The 23391-nt window shown below is 44.4% G+C and overlaps 1 protein-coding gene across 4 annotated transcripts in view; it reads right to left on the bottom strand.

The window, feature by feature from the left end:
- Nucleotides 1–23391, bottom strand: part of cux1b (cut-like homeobox 1b) — a 137285-nt gene that overhangs the window by 17212 nt on the left and 96682 nt on the right. The window contains exons 10-22 of one of the 4 annotated variants that reach the window (XM_047806611.1): nucleotides 22956–23060; nucleotides 22669–22857; nucleotides 20952–21010; nucleotides 20258–20306; nucleotides 19405–19501; nucleotides 16468–17142; nucleotides 14997–15077; nucleotides 13898–13999; nucleotides 13330–13814; nucleotides 11735–11974; nucleotides 10458–10617; nucleotides 5938–6237; nucleotides 3397–3585 (exon numbers count right to left, since the gene is read on the bottom strand). In XM_047806611.1, the coding sequence (XP_047662567.1) occupies nucleotides 3397–3585; nucleotides 5938–6237; nucleotides 10458–10617; nucleotides 11735–11974; nucleotides 13330–13814; nucleotides 13898–13999; nucleotides 14997–15077; nucleotides 16468–17142; nucleotides 19405–19501; nucleotides 20258–20306; nucleotides 20952–21010; nucleotides 22669–22857; nucleotides 22956–23060 (2731 nt within the window). The remainder of the gene's footprint in view (nucleotides 1–3396; nucleotides 3586–5937; nucleotides 6238–10457; nucleotides 10618–11734; nucleotides 11975–13329; nucleotides 13815–13897; nucleotides 14000–14996; nucleotides 15078–16467; nucleotides 17143–19404; nucleotides 19502–20257; nucleotides 20307–20951; nucleotides 21011–22668; nucleotides 22858–22955; nucleotides 23061–23391) is intronic. The other 3 variants (XM_047806612.1, XM_047806613.1, XM_047806614.1) reach the window with 3 other exon arrangements.

Genomic DNA, 23391 nt, shown 5'->3' with positions numbered 1-23391 from the left:
GAGTGCAAAAATGACTATAAAATAAAGACATGCTTTTGTAAGGGTTAGGAAATATACGTTTTGAAAGAGCAACTGCACGCTCTCTCTCTCTCTATGTCTCTCTCTCTCTTTATGTCTCTCTCTCTCTCTCTCTCTCTCTCTCTCTCTCTTTATGTCTCTCTCTCTCTCTCTCTCTCTCTCTATGTCTCTCTCCCTATCGTACACATATATGCCCATACTTGCATCCATATATGCAATAATATACAATGAACATTAAAAGTCTCCTATAATGACAAACAATAGAAGTGACTGAATAGAAGTGGCTCTGACTCATTTAGGTCGTTGTCGTGCCGGAGGGTGAAATGTGTCTTTATCTTCACCTGTCTAACAGACACCTGTATGTGAAACAGATCCCAGCTGAAGAGAAGCAGCTCCAGAGCCCGATGCTGCCACCACCGTGCTTCACTGTGGCTCTTTAGGTAAGGAGCGGTTTTAGGTTTTGCACCAAACGTATCTCTAACCACTCTTAAATTCTACCATGATTTCAACAGAATGTAAAACGTCATGCAGCAAGGTTTAGCCTGATCGTATACTATGGTAAAATGCCAGTGGGCACCGAAGGCTGTTCCATCCAGCCATCCTACCCCACAGCACAGACATTTGAAGAATACGAGACGTGACATTCTGCAGCTTCTTAAGGGTTCGCTAATGAGTTCTCATCTTGTTTTTTAGTCAATTTTGGAGGGACGTCCTGTTCTTGGTAATGTCAATGTGATGCCCCATTTTCTCCACTTGTTATCGACGGTCTTCATGGTGTTCCGCGGTACATCTAATGCTTTGGAAAGTCTTTTGTACCTCTCTGCGGATCATTACGCTTCTACAGCGAGATCATGGACAGGTTTTAAAAGCAGTTGGATGAAACCAGGCGATCGCTCAGAATATCTGAACGTGAGTTTGAACGTCAGTTAATTCTGAGTTCGTTTGGAGCACAGTTACACGCGTCGGTATAGAAAAAGTGTACAGACGAGTTCATTAAAGTCTTTTCTTTTTCTTTCTTCCCTTATTTACGTCGGACGCTACATCACGTTCGAGCAGGGAAGTTATTTTACATCACATACAGCTCCATAGCTACATGAATGTGTGTAGACTTTATATCCACTTTATGTCCACAAGTGAACATTTTGGAATATTCCGGAAATTTTCTGGAAATTTACCGGAAACTTCCCGCCCCTTAACAAGCCCGTCTCTAATGACCAATAGGGTTGCAAAGGGGCGGAAAGTTTACGGTAAATTTCCGGAAACTTTCCACGGGAATTCTGGGGGATTTTGGAAATATTCAAAATTGGAGACTTTATGGGAATTTATGGAAATTTACAGGAATGTATGGGAATTAATGGGAAATCTAGAAAAACTTGTATAAACTATATTACATACAAACATAAATAAACATTTTGATTGGTCGTAAGCAGACATGCTTGCAAAGTAATACAAATTTTAAAAACGACGTCTTGACTGATTTAATTGTAAGTAGAACTTTAACTGATTATTTCATTGAGTAACACAAAAGCATAATAAACATGATTATGCTTGTAATAACCATAATAATTGTAATAAACATTATTTTATAGAGGATTTATTTTTTTTATTTCGGGGGAGTGAGTGTGTGAGGGAGAGTCATCAGATTATCTGTGCATGTGGTAACGCTCCTAATTTACTGCTTATTAAATGTTAGTAAGGTAGTTATTAAGTTTAGGTATCGGGTACAATTAAGAATGTAGAATAAGGTAATGCAGAATAAGGCATTAATATGTGCTTAATAAGTACTAATAAATAGCCAATAATCTATTAATATTCATGCTAAAAAGCAACTTGTTAACTGACCCTAAAATAAAGTGTTACTGTGCATGTTATGGAAGAATGCAAATACATGCAGGGGGTTTGGCCTCAATGGCCTTCCAGTAAGCAGTGTGCTGTGTGCAGGTGACAGAAAAACACAGGATACAGATTCAACTTAAATTGCATTAAATCTTGTTGTTTTAAACAAATTTATGCTGTTAAGATTTTTTTAACTACATTTAAGTTCCTTGTTATAGGCAACTCTACATTTTTTTTTAAAATTCCTGTTAATTCCCATATACTCCCATTAATTCCCATTAATTGAAATTTCCCAGAATTTTTCAACCCTAATGACCAACAACAAATAAGCAGTGTGTGAATGACATCTAAGACTTTATACGAAATAAAAAAGCTGATCAGAAGAACTGAAAGATGTCGGAGGGAATCAAATGCCAGTGACTGCACCAGGAGGGCTTTAGTCAGAGAAGCAAACAAAAGGCCTTGGTTCATTCTGAAGGAGCCGGTAAGAGCCACAGCTTTGTCAGACTGCAGTTTGTGTATTTCAGCACAATCCCAGACATTCGACAGAGCGATTAGGCAAAAAGTAAAAAATAAATAAGTAACGGAGTCATGAGCAAAAAAACCTTTATGCTGCGCCTCACTCTGAGAACACGGTGGTGGCAGCATCATGTTCAGATTTGCTTCTCGGACTGATCCCTTCTTTTCCCCGCTGACGTTCGAAAAGGCGGAGTCGCGGTCGTGCCATTTATATTTCACTCGTTGACTTGAACGCCACTCGTCGTATGATTGATACTCTGAAAGCTTGTCTTCACCATGCTGTTTGTTTTGGTGTGGCAAGGGCCTTTTTACACCCGGTCAATTCGTGTGTTGTCTCTGATCCGATAGCTATCTGATTTGTTAAAACTGTTCCGTTTACATCAGGCCACATAAACGCGTCTCGGCGAATCGGATATCGATCCGGTCTTTCTACTCCCGCCCAAAATGCTAATATATTTGACCTCATTTCCGGGGTAATTGAAATGGAACACGCTTTGGTGTATGCGATTTTCAGAACGCGATCAAAAAGAAGACGAATAAACTCGTTACGGAAAACTGTTTGCTGCGATTTCGCTGACGGCAGCAGCGCGTTTTAAGACCCGACGAGACGCCTGGGTGAAAGATCACCATGCGAAAGTGACGTACTTCCGTTTGGGAGGAGTATAGCGCTGACGTATGTTGCTTGAACAACCACATTCATTTACACCTGTCCGGTTTCATCTGAAAAGCGTCTCAGACCACCTCCGTCTCGAAACCGTTTCGGGGGGCATTTAGACCTGGTCTTTTTACCATCGGATAGCTATCGGATCACAGAAAACGCATGAAGTGACCAGGTGTAAAAAGCCCCTTACAAACCCAGAGTCGACTGTATTCACGTACAACATTTTATTTGGTATTCAGGCTACAAGGCAAGAAATCTATAACTCAATCTGAATGCACAATAAAGGCCATGACATAAAATAAAGAACTAAACACAAATATACCCCGTACAAATTCCCCCTCTTTAGGACACTCTCTCCGTACCTTTCTTCTCCATGCGCTTCATGTCCATGAGCTTGTCGACGTTGCGCGGGTCGCTGAGCCACAGCTGCATGCGTACGAACGGCTCACGGCCCTTGAGGCTCAGCTTGTGCCAGGGTTTGGGCCGAGCCAGCAGGTCAGACACCGAGCCCTGAGTCAGCCCCAGGATGGTCTCGCCGAACAAACGCTGACCTGCATCACATACACAGACGTACACAACGGCGTTAGTGCACTCGCACCATCGCTACTTCGGTTATTTTAAAATCATCGACAGCCAGCATATTTTTCTGTGCTTGTGAATATAAATCATGTGAACTGAGCTTAGGTTTAATCCTAAAGTTATAATAACAGGCGTAGGATCTAAACAGACATTTATCCCTGATCCAGAGAGCTGCTCAAAACTAACCAGAAACGCTACAGACGTATTAGAAATGAGTCATGTGAGGCAGAACGGCGCTTGTAGCGAGAAAAGTAGGCCAGCCGTGCTCTCGACACGAGCACTCCGCTTTCCTCTTACTCTTCATCATAACCACGTTGTTATGAAAACACCTATCTGGGGCCTGGCAGATGGAAAACTTTGACGCTTCTGGGAACAAAACTACAATTTGGAGTTCTCTTTAGCACTCAAAGGTCAGCACTGATTACAGACTCGTCTTCACGGGCGCGCCTGGCTTTGCTCATCTGTCCTTAACGCAGTCGACCTGCAGACATAACTTCATCCCTAATGCAGCGAGTGGAAAAGTGAACTCAGTCACTTTAACTCGATCGGCCCCGCTGAGATCACTTCCCTGCCGCGCACACGTCGCGTACTGTAACTAACACGCAACACCGCCGGTGTCCAGCTGTAAACCTCTGGGCTGCAACAACAAGTGGAAACATTTGACATGAAACACATGACGTGTCTGTATTTTGATAGAATCAGAGCTATTAATGCTAGTGAACTTCCCAGAAGCTTCAACCTTATTCCATATTTTTTTTTTATAATTTTTCAAAATAGTAATATTGAAGATTTTCACTGGATAAAACTGATGCATTTATTCTATTGTACTGTCAGATGTTCGTCCCCTTTTTCCCACCGTTTCTTTCTGTTCTCTCCGTTTTTTCGTTTCCTTTTATTATTCCTTACACCCCCCCCACTACACCCACACACACACTCGCACACACATACACGCTCACACACACACACTCGCACACACACTCGCACACACACTCACTCGCACGCTCACACACACACACTCACCCTCACACACTCACCCTCACACACTCACACACACACACACACACTCACACACACACACTCACACACACACACTCACACACACACACTCACACACACTCACACACACACACACTCACACACACACACACTCACACACACACACACTCACACACACACTCACACACACACTCACACACACACTCACACACACACTCACACACACACTCACACACACACTCACACACACACACTCACACACACACTCACACACACACTCACACACTCACACACACACTCACACACACACTCACACACACATTCACTCACACACACACACACTCACACACACACTAATTCTTGCTTCTTTCCCTATCTATTGCTGGTAAAGTCATTACGGAGACTCTGCAAACATACACAACAAGGTACCGAGTGATGCACGGTGGCGGTAGCATCATAAGATTTACTCTTGCCCTCTAGTTTGCTGTTCTGTCTGATCCCAATTTCTTTTCCACTTCCTTGCTGATCAGAAAGTATCAAACAACTACAAGAAAAAAAAAAGATTAAGTAAGATCTAATCTCTGAAGCAATGGAGGTGTAGCTTTTAAACAAACTCTGAAATATTATCTGTTTGCACGTCCCTTTTGTAGACAGGTACACAGAAGCGCTCCAGACATCCAGACTGCCCTCGGTAACTCTGCACCGCTGGCGTGATACGAGAGAAGACCGGAAACATGACAGCGTCCCTATTAAAGGTCAGAATACGCCGCACGCCCACATGCTTGTGCAAATGAATATGCAAATGTCTGTCTGAATTTATCTGGTTAGAATCTCAACGTCCGCCGAGTATACGTTCACGCCGGTAAGGTGAACGCTCCGTCTCAAGCGCAGAGGGCCGACGGGCCGAAGAGACGCGCGGCAGCGTCGCGTCGCTACAGGTCTCTCACGCGAACACACGCTCGTCCGAATACAAACGACATGCAAATCTTTGTAGTTCTTTATGCAAAACTAAGTTTACACCCATCCACATCCACAATAGAATACGTGACTTTCTCGAATGTTTACGGTTACTTTATCGTGATTTCATCTCAAACTTTCATTTCTTTTTGTTGTTTTTTTCATTCCTGTCCTGAAATCTTTATAAAAACAGCATGTGCTAATATAAATCTATGCAAATCTTCCATGGATTTGAATAGTTTGTATATCGTTTTGCTAGAAGCATTAACGTGTAAGGGTTAAGCAGGTGTATTTAGCTACACCTATCTAATGATGATAAAAGAAACTTCCCCTGCGTTTATGAACAAGATGATGGCCGTTTTCCTACTCACCGAGGTTATTGTCAGTGAGCACCTCCTTGACCTTTTTAGTGATGGCGTAGGTATCGAGCTCCGGCGACATGGCCACCATTTCTTGTATGCTGAGACCGGAGGGCGTGAGGTTGGTCAGAGGCAGCGGCAGCGGGGTACCAGACTGCATGCCCTCCGCCGGCTCTCCGGATGGGGACGGCTCGGTTATAGGTGCCTGCGCGGTGCCGTGCGGTTCTCCGCCGCTCTTCACGGACTCTTCGGCCGAGCTGAGCGGCGACTCGGGCGCCGGACTGCAGCTGCCTGAGGTTTTCGGGGTGCCCTCTGAAAGACGGAACGGACAGGGTTAGGGTTAGGGGTTAGTGGGTTTGTTAGCTTTCAGAAACATACAGTATAAACGCTTCCTGCTAGAAATCAGCGGATGATTTACGGCACATTAAAAGTCACAGAAAAGACAAGGCGCACTTCAACACGTTAAAGTCGGTTTACTGTCTGTTTCGCTTGCGTGTTATCACATTTCCTGTCTATGCACTGAAATTACAGCTGCAGAGAGTTTGAAACACATCTGGGAATGAGATGAGTGCAATCAACCCGGGATTTGATTGTACTTTTTTTTTTTTTTTTAATTATTATTCTTCTTAACTTCAGGAAGCTCCAAACTATTTGACTAATGATGAGCCGAGTTTAAACTGCTAAAGACTCCACAGGGGAGCGACGTTTCTGGCGTATTTAACTAAGCTGTTACTTCCCCAGGATAGCAGTTATAATAGAGGTCGAAGCAATCCGTTGGCACGGAGACGTACACGTCGTAAATGTTACACGATTAACTTTTTTGTTTCGTATACAGAAATCTCTGATCTCCGACAAACCAGACATAATAATCACAGACACCTTCTTCAAATAAACGTCTGGAAACCTCATGGCATCTGGATAGCTCGGAGCAGGTCCCTATGCAGGCTTTTTACCGCTTGCCTCGTGTACACAGAGCACTCGAGGTTTATTTAATCGGTTAGTTGTGTAAAGATCCTCATCCCTAGTTGAATATGACAGAACTATCCGCACTGACGGCATGACGTGTCCTGAAGGACAACTCGGAGAAATACTCCAAGGAACACTCTGTCTTCAATTAGCGTGTACTTGATGTCTGTGTGTTCTGTGGACAGCTGCTGGCCTTGGACTATGTACACACACACACACACACACACACACACACACACACACACACACACACACACACACACACACACACACACACACACAAGCCAGAACCCCATCTGTCTATATCTGATGCCAAACTCGGTGACCACACTCGGTCTGGTTTGGTTAAAAAACAAAATCCGTTCCTGACACTTGGACACGACTAATTTCTCTCTATTGCTTTTCAGAATAAACAACTGCTTTCAATTTCTACTTGTTCCTTTCTCTCTATGACAAAGCACAATATTCTCTGCAGAGTCGCTACAGGACATAAAAGCAACACAAAGCCAAAAAGCCCCCCCTTCCCTTCCCTCCCCCCCTCCACTCCCACTCGTTCCTCGGTCCCTTTCGGCGGTCCCGTTCCGTAAGCAGCCCACAAGCGAGCAGTCGCGGGAAGCTGTCACTCTCGATTAGCTTCTTGCCACGCCGCGGAGAGAGGCAAAGAGAAAAAGAGGGAGCGAGGGCTAGTCACTTTTGATCAGACGCTGCTACAACGTGCTGGATGCTGACATGTGGCTCTGCTGGGTGGGGTTGGGCTCGCGAGTGATGGGCGCGCTCGGGCAAAGTCTGGCACGTTGACATAGTGCCACTGACCTATGAACACACAGCTGCCGGGTCTGTGTGTGTGTGTGTGTGTGTGTGTGTGTGTGTGTGTGTGTGTGCGCGCGTATGTGTGTGCGCACGCATGTTTGAGCTTCGCATAAAAAAACCAACTGCCTTTTCATGCCACGGTTATTTTCCCAGTCGGCTTCACTCGAGAGCTGAGAATTCCTGGATAAACACGGCTTTAATTCCTCGGCTCTTAAAACCGCATGCGAGCTCTAACGTGATTAAAACACAGGAGTTCGTTAACTTGTCTCTGTTACTAAGTGTAACAATAAACAGATAAAAACGTATGACGTATAGATGAAGTGTTTTATCCTGGATGCCTGGTCTGAGCTCCACGTTAAAGGACGTCTGTAAAGTCAATACCGGGAACAGCTGATGCATTTCCATGTGCTGAGGAAGAACAGAAAAACCCGTTTACCATAAAATATTAACGTATTACAGGAGACCGAGGCCAGTTTTAGTTCTGCACCATTTTATAAATCACTCTCCTTAAGTCAGAACTTAGATCTAAATCTCTTTACTCTGTGCTCAGTGGTTCCAACACGGACACCACTGGATATGTTTAAAAAAAGAAAAAGAAAAAAAGAACTAAACATTTATTCGACGACTTCCTTTAGCCTTCTGTTCTAAGCAATGAACAGGTTCTTTTCTTAGTAAAGGAAACTTTTAGTGTTAATCCCCATTTGCCACCCATGTGTAGGATAGAGCTATTAAAATAAACTAGAGGAGATCTCCTTCTCTTCTCTTTCTGCCCCTCTCTATGATAGCAATTAAATAAAGTGCTGGTTTGGAGAAACTGAGCTCGTCTAAGAGCCTGGACATGAAGACACATGAAGTCCTCTCGCTTCTAATCTATTCAGCGTGGCCTGTGATTGGGTGATCATTTGCATGTAAATGAGTGACTGGAGAATGGTAGGATCGGGGGAATTGGTAATTACTGTGCACCGTTGTTACCATGGGGGTAATTGATTAGGGCAGTGCTATAGAGCCTCCTCTTTGGGGTCATTCTGGTCATTTTCCTCTCCGTTTCTCCAGCATATCTCTATCCAATCACCTTCCACCCTCCACCCAGCCATTAAATAAATAAATAAATAAATAAATAATAAAGAGCTGTGTGGCCTGGGGTGAAGCCATCATTTAAGTAAAGTCGGCCACATATTCACAGGTCGGAGTTTCCCGAGTCGATAGCTCCTGAGCTAAACGCTGTTACTACACAAAACGCTGTAGTTGTAGCTGCCTCTCTACATTACTACGATAGAAAAGAGGTGTTATTTGTGTAGTAACAGCGTTTAGCTCAGGAGTTATTGACTCGGGAAACTCCAACCTGTGAATATGTGGCCAACTTCCTGCTCCTTCAGTTCTCTCCAGCGCTGGAAAGCTGATCCTATATTAACACGTCCTACTTCTTGCCTTATCGTAAGTCTTTCTTCTCTTTCTTTCTTTGTTTTTATCCTCCATGTCGATGTTAAAACCGCTTTCTGCTAATGTCACACATGCGCACTGAACACTCTCTCCGCCCATATTGACAAGACACGCCCCTTTCTGCTCATTGGCTACACGTTTGTTTTGTTTTTTGATTCGTTTGTCATCCAGACTCGGTTTTCTGAAGCATTTCCGAAACGACGGAGACCCCACCTTTAATCTCATGTGTGTTAGGGTTGCGATCAAAAAGGTAAGGTACGGACGGAAACGCTGTAATAAATACGGAACACAACAACAAATCATTTAAAGTTATACACGAAAACCACAATATGATATTACAGTATATATTACATATAAGATTCTGTACATTATATACCATCGTGTTCCCCTAGGCACTGTTATAGGAGTGTGTGCACTGAATGTAGCGACGGGATTGCTCGGCATAAAGGAAAGTGTGTATTAATCTGTCCTTTGGGCTGCGTGTGCACATGTAAAGTGTCAGAGGAAACAGTGTATGTAATAAGGACTGAAGTACAGTGTGACAAATAAGAAAGATTTATTAAACACCAGGACGAAGGAGTGAAAAGGAGAAACGTGTCTGAGTGAGTGTGACAGAAAACCAATTTGGGTGTCCAGACCGAGTGTGAAGCAGACTCCCCTGGGACAGGAGTGTGATGTGACGGACGATGACCTCGTGACCTTCGGTATATTGAAACGCGTGTTTGGATTTTTTAGCGAGAGAGAAAGACGGATGATGCTAATACGGGCCCGGCGGTAGTCGATATCGAAACAAAACAACCCTTTAACGCATCGTAGGGCTTTCGGTCTTCGTTTTCGGACGGGTATTTTTTCCAATAGGACTTACATTTTAAAGATGAGGTATGTAATTTTTATATTTTCAGCAAATCTGTAAGCTGCAACGGAGCAGTAAAATGGATCTAGCTACCTTTAACCTCAGACGTTAACCACCGGATCCGGTTAATATACACGAGGAGGGAATCTACCCTGAGAAGGGCCATTAAAGGGCACAAACATTCACACACTCACTCATACTATGGGGATTTTCTCTCGGTGTCATTCCACATACTGGCAGGTAAGTTATTGGAAAGTGGAAGGAAACAGAAGAAACTTTAGGAAATCCATACAGATGCAGAGAGAATATGAGAAAGCCTGAGCAGACAGAAACATGAGCTCATGTCTGAACCCGGGATCTCTGAGGCTCTGCATCGTGTTACTCGAAACTTACATAAATTCAACTAACCACAGAAGCTGGGTCTAACTCGGCTAACCCGGCTATTAGCTGGCGTGTACCTCACCTTGTGTCTGTCCTGGCTGATTCACGGAGTTCTGTCCCAAATCGCCGTTCAGCCACAGCTGCATTCGTATAAAAGGTTCGCGACCTTTCTGGGTCAGCTTGCTCCACGGTTTGGGACGAGACAGCATGTCACTTACGCTCCCCTGAGACAGTCCTAGTACCTGAGTCAAAAACAAATGAGAACAGACGTTAGACCGCTATTAACCTGACATTTTGATTTAATAAATAAATAAATAAATAAATAAATAAATAAATAGATAAATAAATAGTCCTCGCGACGGCTAGTCAGTGACCATGCGTTTAGATGAAATCAGGAGTGAACAGTTAGTAACATGCAGATCACCAGATGGAGACCCTTAAACCCTCTGTACCAGCTTAGCCGGGGTTTAAGTGTTAATAAACACCTTGTGTTAAGAATGAATTAGATGTATAAATATGTATAAAACTCTCAGCCTGATATGCCACTAAAGCAGAAGTAACATGATGGTACAAGCAAAATAAATAAATAAATAAATAAATAATCGATCCCTACATCTATGATCCACCATCAGATCAGTATACCCATGTTTACAGGTTAGCTTACGTTTGCTAAGTATCGTCTGACTTGGAACACTTTTGTTTTGATAAAAGTAAGACCTGTGATAACCCCTGTATAAGCTTCAACCGAGATTAGCCTGTCCACTTTAAAATACGGAGAAGTTCTTGCATGTAGATGTTGAAAAGACGTCAATTTTTCTGTGGAAACGAGGCAGAATTTGACCTAAACTCGTGTTATTGCATAGCGCAGCTTGTCAAAAAGAAATCTGGTTGGCGGGGTGACATAATTGAATCCAGTACAAAGTGGACCGCGACGTGTAAAGTCCGAGCCGCCGAACCTGAAGGACGAGGACAGGAGCCCGAGACGGCGCCGACTGACTCGTGTCTGTCTTTGTGGATGAACGAGCCACGCATGGTGAAAGGTACCAACAAGTTTTAGGGTTCTTCAAAAACTGACATCTTTCTTCAAGACAAAGAAATCGTCTGAGGTACTTTTCATTTGTGGAAGGCCAGAGGGTTAAATACATCGGTCACACTTGACAAATTTAAACTGAGATTCCTCAGGTCGGATTTACTTTACTGCCAATCGGATTTCGCTGTTTGAGGGGAGCAGATTTTACAGACAATGTGTGAGTAGAAAAAGGGAGTTAGTGGGTACTAAGTTGTTAAGTAGGGGCAAGAAAGTTAGGGATGCAGAGACAGAGAGGAGAAAGATAGAGAGGGAGACATGGGCACGCAGACCTTCTCTCCAAACAAGCGCTGGCATACGCCACTCTTGGCTAGCTTCTCTTTGACCAGCTGGGTGAGCTCCACCGTGTCCAGCTCGCGGCATGAGAACAGCTGGCACTGCTCGGGCGCCAGAGGGGGCACGGGCGCTCTGGCCGGCCTTGGCACGCGGGTGCCGCTGAGCTCCTGGTAGGCGGAGCCGGCGTGGTGCCACTCGCTCCAGTACTGAGGGGCATCGAGCAGCCGGGGGGGCGTCTGGCACAGAGACACACAAAGAGGGGAGGGGCCAGCATCAGTCAGTACCGTCCAGTACAGGGTAGGAGATGGGCATTTTGGGGAAAGGAACGTCAACCAAGGCCATTTTGCTGGCTACAAAGTGGACAAAACCACTTTAAGCATTACTGTTAATCTTATATTTCAGTACCTAAGTTACCTACTTACCAGGATACATTTTTTAAAGCTAGATTTCATTTATTATGTTGACCTAAAGTGTCCATGTATACTCGTTAGGCAAGTACCGATTCTACTTCTCACAGTTTTCACAGTTGTGCATTTAAAATTACAACAAGGTAAAAAAGTACCCTTTGCCACTGTGCGGCATTGTTTTCCGCAAAACGAAACCTTGGCAGGCGTCACGTTGAAACTCGGCTTCAACGTTACAGCTCTGTGCATGTGACATTTACTCATAATCTCGCTATCTCGTCATTAATGGCGTACTTGTTCCTGCACCAGAACACACTCCGGCCTTGTTTTTTTTTGGGGAGGAGGATGTTATCATTGCAAGGACAAATTCCTTCTAAACCTTGATCAATTTGGCTCTCAGACAAAAATAACTCCTCGTTTCTCATAAACCAGATGTGCTTGAATGTCACCATCATTTCATATATCAAGGTGGTGTTCTGTCTCCTACGTGAACCACGGCATTCCTATCCCTGCTACTGTAATAGCTGAAACAGGAAGTGACAGTGACGGGTTTATTTTAGCCAACCATGTTTATTTTTGATGTCTCTACTCAAACCAGAGTTAACTAAACCTAAACCCCCAGACCGCCAGTCTCTGGGCCGCACCACTTCCGGTTCAAGTCAAGAAATCACCCTCAAATCTGCAGCATTTCTTGAGTTTATTTCAATTAAATTGTGACTTTATGGTGGCTAATTGGCTTTTAAGAGTCTTGTAAAGTTTGGTATGGGAAGAATACAGGGATCTTAAACCTGATGTTCAGTGGTCCATTGCTTTCTGATATACCTGTGAAATAACAACCTTCTGGTTCATAAGACAAACTCTAACCACTGAATACAAAAAGAATAATAATAATAATATATGTAGCTTCATACGATCACCTAAGGGCAGAACTAACACTCAAAGCCATTTCTGCTGTATATTTGCCATGCACAGGAAAGCAACAGAGGCTCTGGGCTACCAGTTAGCCTTGTTACAGAAACTTTTTTTTTAGTCATGCACAAGTATGACCAATGCAAGCTTTTACTTAGTCATGCACGAGCAGCTCATTTTCACTGATGCTCTTCCAGTAGCCATGCATATCAGCAAGTACCCCTAGTCTTCCATGGAACCAATTTGCTACCTAGAGATAAAGTCAAAGGTCTCCTCACCTCCTTTGAGTCTTCTATGCTGTGATTCTCATCAGACAAGCCAGTTCCTCTACGCTCTTGCTGTGAGTTGTTCCACCACTGCTCCCTCCACTGAACCCTGGAGGCTCCATCCTGGCCTGGTGATGCTGGACGCTCCTTCTTAATGCTGCTGTAGTCAAGTAAAGGGGACGGAGATGGTGAGGAAGGTGAGGAGGATGAAGAGGGAAGCAAAGGAGGAGGCTTCTTCAAGCCTAGTGCTAGAGGGCTGTAGGTGGTCAGGGGGGCACCCAGCGGTGACGGCGCCAACACTCTGGGCGATAATAATGACAGATCGCACTGGGAAAGGGAGGAGGAAATGGAAGAAGAGGATGACGACGAAGACGAGGAGGACAAGGAGGCCTGCTGGGCTTCCATCTCACGCCGTGCCTGCTCTAGAATGGAGCGGATGGCGTCATCTGATCCTCCTCCCGCACCACTGGATGAGGATGGCGGCAGGGACGTGTCGGCTGTGCGGTGGGGAAGCAAAGCAGGTTAAGACGACGCTTTGAAATCGGAATAGTTTGTGGGTGATTGGGAGATCAAGACGTACCTGCTTTTTGGACCTGCAGCTCACGCTTGGCTTGCTCCAGGATGGACTTGATGGCTTCGTCAGATCCGCTTTCGGGTGTGCGGATCCGGGTGGTAATGTTACCTAGAAAAAGGCAGAGGAAATGGAGGAAAAGATGATTATGTAGAACAGCAAGATCAACAAGATCTGTGTAGACCACTGTTCTGAAAGGTTTATATCGATTCTTATTACTTTACGACGAGCCGATCCTTTTCTAGAACATTTCGAAATGTGTGTGCAGGTGGTACCATGTGAAACAATGGAGGGCGTGAACTAGAAGTAACCGACTGCATGTAAAGTGGAATTCAGCCGCGCTCAAGTCAACCACCAGAGTTCTTTAAAACACTGTCCTTCCTTGCAAGCCCTCTATTCAACAATATAATTTTATCACAGTTAAAAAGTCGTCCCTGTGGCTTCAAGTATTAGTTTTGGGCCACCAGTGAAAAACCAAATGGGCAAACTGGTATGTTTATTTGACCGAGTAGGGTATTTGTGTTGCACCCGCTTGTTAGAAAGGGCTATTTGACGCCATCCAGCCCTCACAAATAGGCCCTCATTAAAATACCTAAATTACATATTGGGAATTTTGCCTGACGTCAATCAGGCAGCCGATGTGGTAAGTGCTGTGCTGGAGGTGCCTGCAATCCAGTTGCACACCACAGGAAAGGACTTACTTAAAAAAAAACCCCTGGGAATAAAAACCTACATGTTTTTCTTTGCTATTCTTTAGGGTACAGATGTGATCGTGGTTGGACTTAAGAATCCACTCCACCTGACTTTAGACACCATGCAAAACTGGATAATGGCTCGAGACGACTTTTCCTGAAAATCAACCCCTCGGTATCGAGGTCAGGTAGTTTCATCTCCATTTGATTTATCCTACTATACACACAAGATTCTCTGGGTGAAGAAAGAAAACTGGCTTTATGCACTGACACAAGCTTCAGTTTCTTCTATACTTGAACAGTAAGGCCTTAGCTAGAACAGTTATAAGAGCGCGAATGTTAAGGGAAGGTCACCAGAGGACCTTGGCCACACTTAACTATCTAATAAACTTGGAAAAATGGACTAGGGGACACACCTGTCCGCGGGGCGCCTTCCGAGCCGGCTCTCCGCTTCGGGCCTTCCTGAAACATGTGGCTAAGGGCCTGGCCTGGGCTCTCTGTCAAAATAAACGACAGAAAAAAAATGGACGACAAGATGAAAGAAGGTACGTGTGGTTGACCGGAACGTTGAACGCTAGCACGGCCAGGAGGGTGGAGTGGAGAACGGGTTGGAAAATGACTGACAATGGACCTGATTCAAATTCCAAAAAAAAAAAAAAAAAAAAGCTACTGAGGATGTTTGTGTCTGTTCACTGGGTTGAGGTTTAATACCTTCAGGATTTGCTTAAAATGAGGACAGGGAGTAATCTCATCTTCCGCAAAGGAAACACATTTCTAAATACAAACGAGAATTAATATGCCTAATCCGTCAGATTACAGTGAAGACCTCGGAATTTTAAAGGAGTGACTGTTGCATTAAAAATTTAAGAGGTCAAACACTTCACAATCATGAGATTAACCAAAATTAGGGTTTGGCCAATCGGTGGCCATTCCTGTAGTCAACGTAATTACCTTAGTTACTTAGACAAGGCTTCCACTTCAAGACCTTCTCCAATCAAATGCGACTCGACCAAACTCAGCCTAGGTTCTTGACTCAATGGGAAGCACCTAGAACTTTTACTTAGGGAGGCATTCTGACACTGGCCTGAGATCAGATTGGATGCTTTACTGTTGATAATTAAGATGACCCTAGGTCAGCACAGACTGGTGCAGGTGGCGTGGAACCAAACTCTCTGGACCTTACTGTTACCTTCCCCCTTGGTCAATAGTATTGATCAGTAAAAGGTTTCATTATTGACTAGCGCATGGTGAGGACTGGCGGCGGAGCCTGAAGGACGATCGGAAGCTCGGTCATGCGGAAATGAGTTGTGATGGAAAAGAAGTGAAGGATCTAATCTGACTGTTGAATCGATAGGCACAAGAGGAGAAACCAGTTCATCATGGTATATGGTACATGCTGTACTTTTCGACGCTTGAAAATAGCAACTTGTTTGTTAAAGTCTATTCAAAATGCTAACTGGAAATGCCAGTTTCGACACCCGGCCAATAACGTACTAATGTGTTAGAGGCTTCTAAAGATATCTACATTCTCAGATCATGATGAAATCGCATGCTTCGAACCATGTAAGGCCAATTGATCTGATTAATGAATGCTGAAATGCTTAATAACGACTTATAGGCATTGCAGAGAACATGATTTTGCCTAGCTGTTATCGTTAGCATCATGTTTAACATTTAACCTTGCGGTTAAAAGTAAAATGTGATAATGAATGGGTGTGGTGTGTGTGTATGTCTGATGCCCCACCCATACTGACATGAATGCCCACCTTCCTATCAAACGGCATTTACAAAGCCACTAGTGACTCACTCATTACACTGATGACTGATAAGGCATGGTGCTAATAACATATACATTTAGATAGATATTTACATATAAGTATTCCTCACCTCTTTGCCTGCCCTGGATGCTGCGCAGTGCCAAGATGTTCTGCTCGTCAGAGAGGAACTGCTTCATCTTATGGAAGGGCTCCTTGCCGCGGATGGTGAGCTTGCTCCAGGGTTTGGGGCGTGCCAGGATTTCACTGACGGACCCCTGCGAAAGGCCCAGCACGTAGTGCCCGAAAACGCGCTGCCCAATATTGTGCTTGATCAGCTGCTCTTTGACCTGGCGTGCGATCTCTGCCGTGTCCATATCCTCGCCCTCGGAAGCACTGCCTGCGCCCTCCGAGCGGCTGGGTGACGGCGCTGTGCCATTGGTATCCGGACTGGCACAGGGCTGACGTGGGGGAGCGGGTGCCAGTGCCAGGGGTGTGTAGTGGGTGTGGCCAAAGTCCTGCAGTGCTTTGGAGTAGAAGGTGTGCATGAGCTGGCGTTGCAGCAGTGAGCCCAGTGCCACCTTACCCGCCAGGGGAAAGGCGGTACCATAGAGGTCCAGAGCCGGCGAGAAAGCATGTCCTCCATTAGCGTTGCTAGCCTTAGGCGACTCCGGGGGCGGGCCAGCAGAGTTCGGGCCTACTCCTGAGCGACCCAGGAGTGGAGAAGGGGCGGGAGGGGTTGGGGTTGAGTTGGTAGAGGTGGGGACGTGTGGCACGGTCTCTTCTTTCACTTTCTGGCTGGCTGACCCTACAAGAAAGGGCAAACAAAATGCATTATGGGGGAGTTAACAAAAAAGGGGTCTGACAAAAGACAAGGTGTTTTTTTTTTGTTGTTATTTATTTAATGTACAAAAGAGCAAAGATTATAAATCTGTATTAATAATTGCTTTTTTTTTTTTTTTTTTTTTGCCAAGCCCCCCAGACAAACCACCCATGCATTTGTAGTTTGCACCTTTCTTGTAAGCAACAGCATGGTAGGACAAAGACTCCTGACACAATAATGGCCGCCATGCAAAGCGACACTGCCATCCAGATCCACTGCCATCAGTGATGAGAGGCAGAACAAGTGCATTAAAAATAAAAAAATAATTCCAGTCGTTGGGCTCGGGCTGTTGAGCAGTGCGACTCTGGTAGCCAGATCTGACTTTATGAATGTCCGTTCCTGTTCCTCCTCCTACACGGCTGATGGGATTCAAGCTCATTAGCACAAAACAGTCTCTCTTGATAAAGTGTTGGTGACTCTTTCACTTCTCCGAGTCATTATATTTTGTGTGTATAAAACCTATTCAAGCCGCCACTTTGGTTTAGTTACGTTCACACAATAAAACTTCTTGCATTTAAAAATAAAAATAAAAAAGGGATCCTAAAAACCCCTGAACATTAGCATGACTGCACAGTTTTAATAGTGGTTAAGCATTAAAGATGGTGAATATTCCTTGTATGACCACATCTGTATTCGAATGCCTCTCTCTGTGGGTCAGACGTAAACTGCACACGGTTACACTTTAGACCTTAACGCAGGTAGACGTTTCTTAAAAACGTCCCGAAGACGAACCTTTTCTCCACGTTACGTCTCCGAGTACGATGGTGTACGACGGAATACAGAGTCCCTACCGAACTGAATGAAAAATGTCATGTGAAAAAAAAACAAGTCGGATAACACATCTGCGTTTGAAAGCGTAGACGTGAATCGACAATAATCGACAAATCCGTTTCGTGTACGCGAGCGACCGGAGGGCGCTTTAAATTAGAGGGACGTGATGAGGTTAGGCCATAGTGACCTGTCAATTATGGTAATTTTATGCAAGGCTCTGAGCACTATGTAAATATCCTGTTTATGCAGCCCCAAAGCAAACGCTCTTAACATTTTTTCTCATCCACTCATGCATGCAAACCGACGTTGTTAAATGTCAGCCCTTGTAAACCAGCCGGTCGAAAAAAACAAAACAAAAAAAAACCCCACAAAAACAAAAACACATAGCAACCTGGACACAGATAGGACAGAATGTAGTATTTTAAAGCAGGGTAAGGAACATCATATAAAAGGGTAGGACTGTATGATCTGTCTCGCTTTATTAAGAGCACATGTACGCCTGCTCGTTCATATCAGTCAGTCACGTGGCAGAAGTGCGATGTGGCGTTTTAAACGTTAAGAACTTTCGAAAGTGGAGGCTCAAGTGGGGGGAAAAAAAAAAAGGACAGCTTGTTTCAGGCTATGGTACCCCGAATAATTACCCTCTCAGAGGATCTCAGCAGATCGAATCGTGACGTAAACAGGCTACGACGCCGGGGTTCTAAAGCAATCTAAGGCTAGAATGGGCAAAATATACACAAAGATCCTCATTCTGATGTTTCCGTGTGAATATTAAATGAAGCTCTTGACTTGTATGTAGTTGCATGATTTTGTGCACTGCACCCAAACGATCGGGCTTATTGGACGCATGAGCAGGAGAACGTGTGTTCCTCATAAAGTGCTCGGTTGAGTGTGTGCATGTATAGAAGACTGAGACAGCACGGGGGAAGAGAGAAGCAGGGACTACGTTCGGTTCTGCTCGAAATGTCACCGCACATCTGCTGATGAGCAATTATCAAAAGAGGCATGACTAATGTAGCAAAGTGCTGAAGTAGGCCGTTTTTTTTTTTTTTTACCCTCCGACATGAAAAACAGCTCAAAATAAGTGTCTCCATTTTAACAGCATTAACCTGTTCCACCCTTTTCCCGCCGCCTCCGAGACATCCTTTAATGCCCAAAAAATATTCAATGCACATCATTTTATTCGAATAACTTCTTAAAAAAAACAAACAAACAAACAAAAAAAAACTTTGTTTTTCGCAGGGGTGCACTTCAAAACCCCCCAAACTAATAAGAGACATCGACGGAGTTCATGAGAAAACATTAATTAACGTGCGAGAGCCGACTCGCGAGCCTCTGAGCCGACTTCACGTGAAAGAGAACGGAGGATTGGTGCGCGGTGTGTATCCTTTACTGAGCTCTTCTGGACAGACTTACCGCTCAGCTCGGTGTTGGCGATGCGGAGCGAAGCGCTCTCAGACTGAAGACTGCGGTTTTTTTCCAGCAGCAGCAACTCCAGCGGCTTAGACGAGTCCTAAGATGGAGGAACAGAGTCAGGTGTCGAGTACAAACGAGGTGCGCGACAGTGCGTTAAACACCCTACAAGGTGTCTTCAGTAATGAGACTTTGTGTCCAAATATCTTCTGCAAACGTCTCTGTAGGTGACTGAAAATGAATGTGACTTTATTTTATTAACACCTCCTAAGTGCCACCCTATGAGGTGTAATTTCACAGGTTTTAGGTGCCTCAAGGATTCTGAGATCCTTCTCTAACTAGTCTCCACTGTCCTGCTGCTGAAAGCTGATGCTCACTGGATGTTTTTTTTAGCAGAATCGAGAGTTCCCACTGGAACCTATTCTGATGTCTGATGTGAACGTTATCTGAAGTAAGCATACGGTTTAATGTGATACTTGATATAATATAGTGTGATGTGATGTGATAAAGATTACGTGACTCTTCAAAACAGGAATCAGTGAAGCGTTCGGTTTATAACTCGCTCCACAGAGCTGGTCTGCTTTGTTTGGGTTCAGTTCCTGGTGTAATCACCACCGTGTCGTGTTCCTGGTGCTTTATTAGCCGAGTGTATTTATGGTGTTTGACTAACATGTCCTTGTAAAGTATTAACATTGTTCTGGTGTGCAATGGGAAAATAACCCGCAATGTATCTTCTCAGTGAACTTTGTGTGTCGGTGAACGTGATGCACTGGACGATGGTCTCTGTGTTACGAGGCTTTTGGCGACTCAGCCATGCTTTCTAGCACTGAGCTTTGCCTTGCTTTAGTAGAGTTACCTTCACAGTGGCGCTGTCGGACGGCCCAAACTCCATGGACTTCAGGATGCTGCAGAGAAAAGAGTACGGTCAGAAATATCCAGATTCTCACACACACACACACACACACACACACACACACACACACACACACACACACACATCGAAAAATAGATACATAAACATGCACTTAATTATGACCTTGACAAAATTCCGCTCCTGCTATTATATTCGCTTAAATAAGAGGCGTGACCGTGTTTTCAGTCAGATCGGATCAGTTCAGGTGGAATTACCGAGGAATGCTTTCAGAGATGCAATCAGCTCTGGGACTTGACAAAGGCACGTTAAATAAAAAGAAGAGAAAAAAAAAGGGCTGGCGTTTGAATAAAGAACCCATTCACTGGATATCTTTAAACACGCGCAAGTCACGAAAGCTGGACATCAATCAAAGATCAGCAGTGCACCGATAAGCCCTCATCAGAGCTTAACGCACCGCTAAGCTAGCTACCCAAGCGTCCTTTCGCTCCCTATGCGTGCTTTATATACAGTACGAACGCTGAATAGGAGCGATGATTAATCATAACGACTGATCTGGCATTTTGCGGCGCGAATCCGAGGGTGGATGAGAGGCTAATGAAAAGGCTGCGCTTTATTAAGCATATTACGCCCGCAGTTTAAACGCGCTGCAAATTAACGAGGCGGTTCCTGTGCCTACCTCAGCTCTTTCTTCACCTCCTCGTAGTCGGCCTGCTCCTGCAACTTCTCCTCCAGTTGCTGCGCGTGCACCAGGAACACGGGGATGAGGAAGGAGGAAAACGAGAAGTGAGAGTAGAAAGAGAGGAATGCAATCGAAAACATCAATCTAAACCTTCTCCGTCGTTATTAATAGAAAACATGCTGTTTTTAGTGCGTCGTCTTTGACTTCCTCTTGCCGTTTCCCCTTCCCGAGAGTTCCCCTTAATCGTTCGATACTTTATCAGTTTAATATAAAGCACTAAATGACCCGCCGTAGGATTTACTGTACACGTGGCGCTGATTTAGCACAGAGTGAAGTAGTTTGCACAATAAAGTCAGGACCTCGAGGATTTGAGACACGGCTATTAAGATACACGTATTATATGACCTAATAATCTATACGTATTAATTGGACACATGAATAATTCAAAATTTTATTTATTTACTCCTTTTTGTGGGTTCCTGGCCTGGAAGAAAAAAAAAAAATCCATACAGCTTTCTTTCTTCCTAAATATTTAGATGATGTTAATGAACTCTATCATGAAGAAGGAAATGACATACAACTGACCGACTTCGGTACGGCAAAAAATAACGGACGCCAGAAAATATATTCTTTTACTGCTCCTATATTTATAACGCCTGCATTTGGGTTCTATTTTTTCTTCCTTTTATGAAAGCATTTATTTGAGTCATGAAAATTAATAGAACTCCCAAAAATAACTGGCCAGATGTGAACTTTAGTAAACTCTTCCACACATTTACGGTTATAACGTATTATTTACTTTGTTGATATTTATATAACACTCGGTTGAGGGACTGGTTTACATTACAGTAATCTACTGAAAAATGTATATAATAATAATAATAATAATAAGAGACTTTAACACGCTAGTTAGCTAACAGCTTATTGGTCCATACTGCCTATGATGATGACATCTGTGTTGAGAAGAACACCTTGAGAACATGCTACCAGAATCGCCTCCTTCTTTGAGGCGCAATATGTGTATTTTTTAACGGCCTCGGCTCGGTCTCCTTGTAGAAGTTAACAAGTTCGCATAACAATGGAGGGAAAGTGTGTGTCTATTACCTACCCCATCACCCTACCCCATTACCACACACCATCACCCTACCCCATTACCGCACACCATCAGCCTACCCCATTACCACACACCATCACCCTACCCCATTACCTCACTCCCATATACCTACCCCATTACCTCACTCCCATATACCTACCCCATTACCTCACTCCCATATACCTACCCCATATAACTACCCCATTACCTCACTCCCATATACCTACCCCATTACCTCACTCCCATATACCTACCCCATTACCTCACTCCCATATACCTACCCCATATAACTACCCCATTACCTCACTCCCATATACCTACCCCATTACCCCACTCCCATATACCTACCCCATTACCCCACTCCCATATACCTACCCCATTACCTCACTCCCATATACCTACCCCATTACCCCACTCCCATATACCTACCCCATTACCCCACTCCCATATACCTACCCCATTACCTCACTCCCATATACCTACCCCATTACCCTACACCCATATACCTACCCCATTACCCCACTCCCATATAACTACCTCATTACCTCACTCCCATCAGCTTAGGGAAAGTATATGTTGTGTGTGTGTGTGTGTGTGTGTGTATTAAGTTTGTAAGAGGACCTTGAGTGTGGTGCTCTTGGCACTGAGCTGCTGCTCTAGCTGGCTGATTTGGGTGGAGGAGTTCTCGCGCAGTTTGGCCAGACTGGCCTGCAGTCTCTGCACGTCCTCCACCAGCTGCACCATCTCCCGCTCCTTAGCGTTCAGCTTGGCTTCCAGACTGGAGCTTGACACCACCTCCACCGCTTGCTCCTACACACACACACACACACACACACACACACACACTCAGTGATTGCTGACCAGAGACAGGAAGTATCTGTAGTGTAAGACATGTTTGAAGCTGGTACCATATCTGGAGCTATCTGGATCTGTGTGGCCAGTTGTAGGGATTTGTTAGCTGACGTGAGCTGCTCCCTCAGTGACTCGGCCTCTCGCTCGGCCGTCTCTGCTCTCTGTGGATCAACATTTCCGGTTCAAATTCCCATTAAATCCAATCGACTACTAGAACAGACGGTATGTCTGTGACCACGCCTGATGTCATGATGGCGTAATACACACACACACAGTCACATGTACAGTTAAAGTATTTACAAATATCTAACTGCTTTAATCAACACTTATTTGACAGGATTTACTTTAACTAAAAATGTTACTCTCTAGAAAAAAAAAAGAAAAAAATTTTTTTTCTAAGCTATCGACTTGAGTCGAAATGCGCTGGCTGTGGTAAACATTCCTAACAGAAGTGATGTCAGCGCATTAGGCCCGGAGCTTCCTGCGTTAAGC

The sequence above is a fragment of the Tachysurus fulvidraco genome, chromosome 22 (genome assembly GCF_022655615.1).
Source record: "Tachysurus fulvidraco isolate hzauxx_2018 chromosome 22, HZAU_PFXX_2.0, whole genome shotgun sequence".
Lineage (NCBI taxonomy): Eukaryota > Metazoa > Chordata > Actinopteri > Siluriformes > Bagridae > Tachysurus > Tachysurus fulvidraco.
Note: the sequence above shows the minus strand (reverse complement) of the source record. Positions and strands in the feature narration are given on the sequence as shown.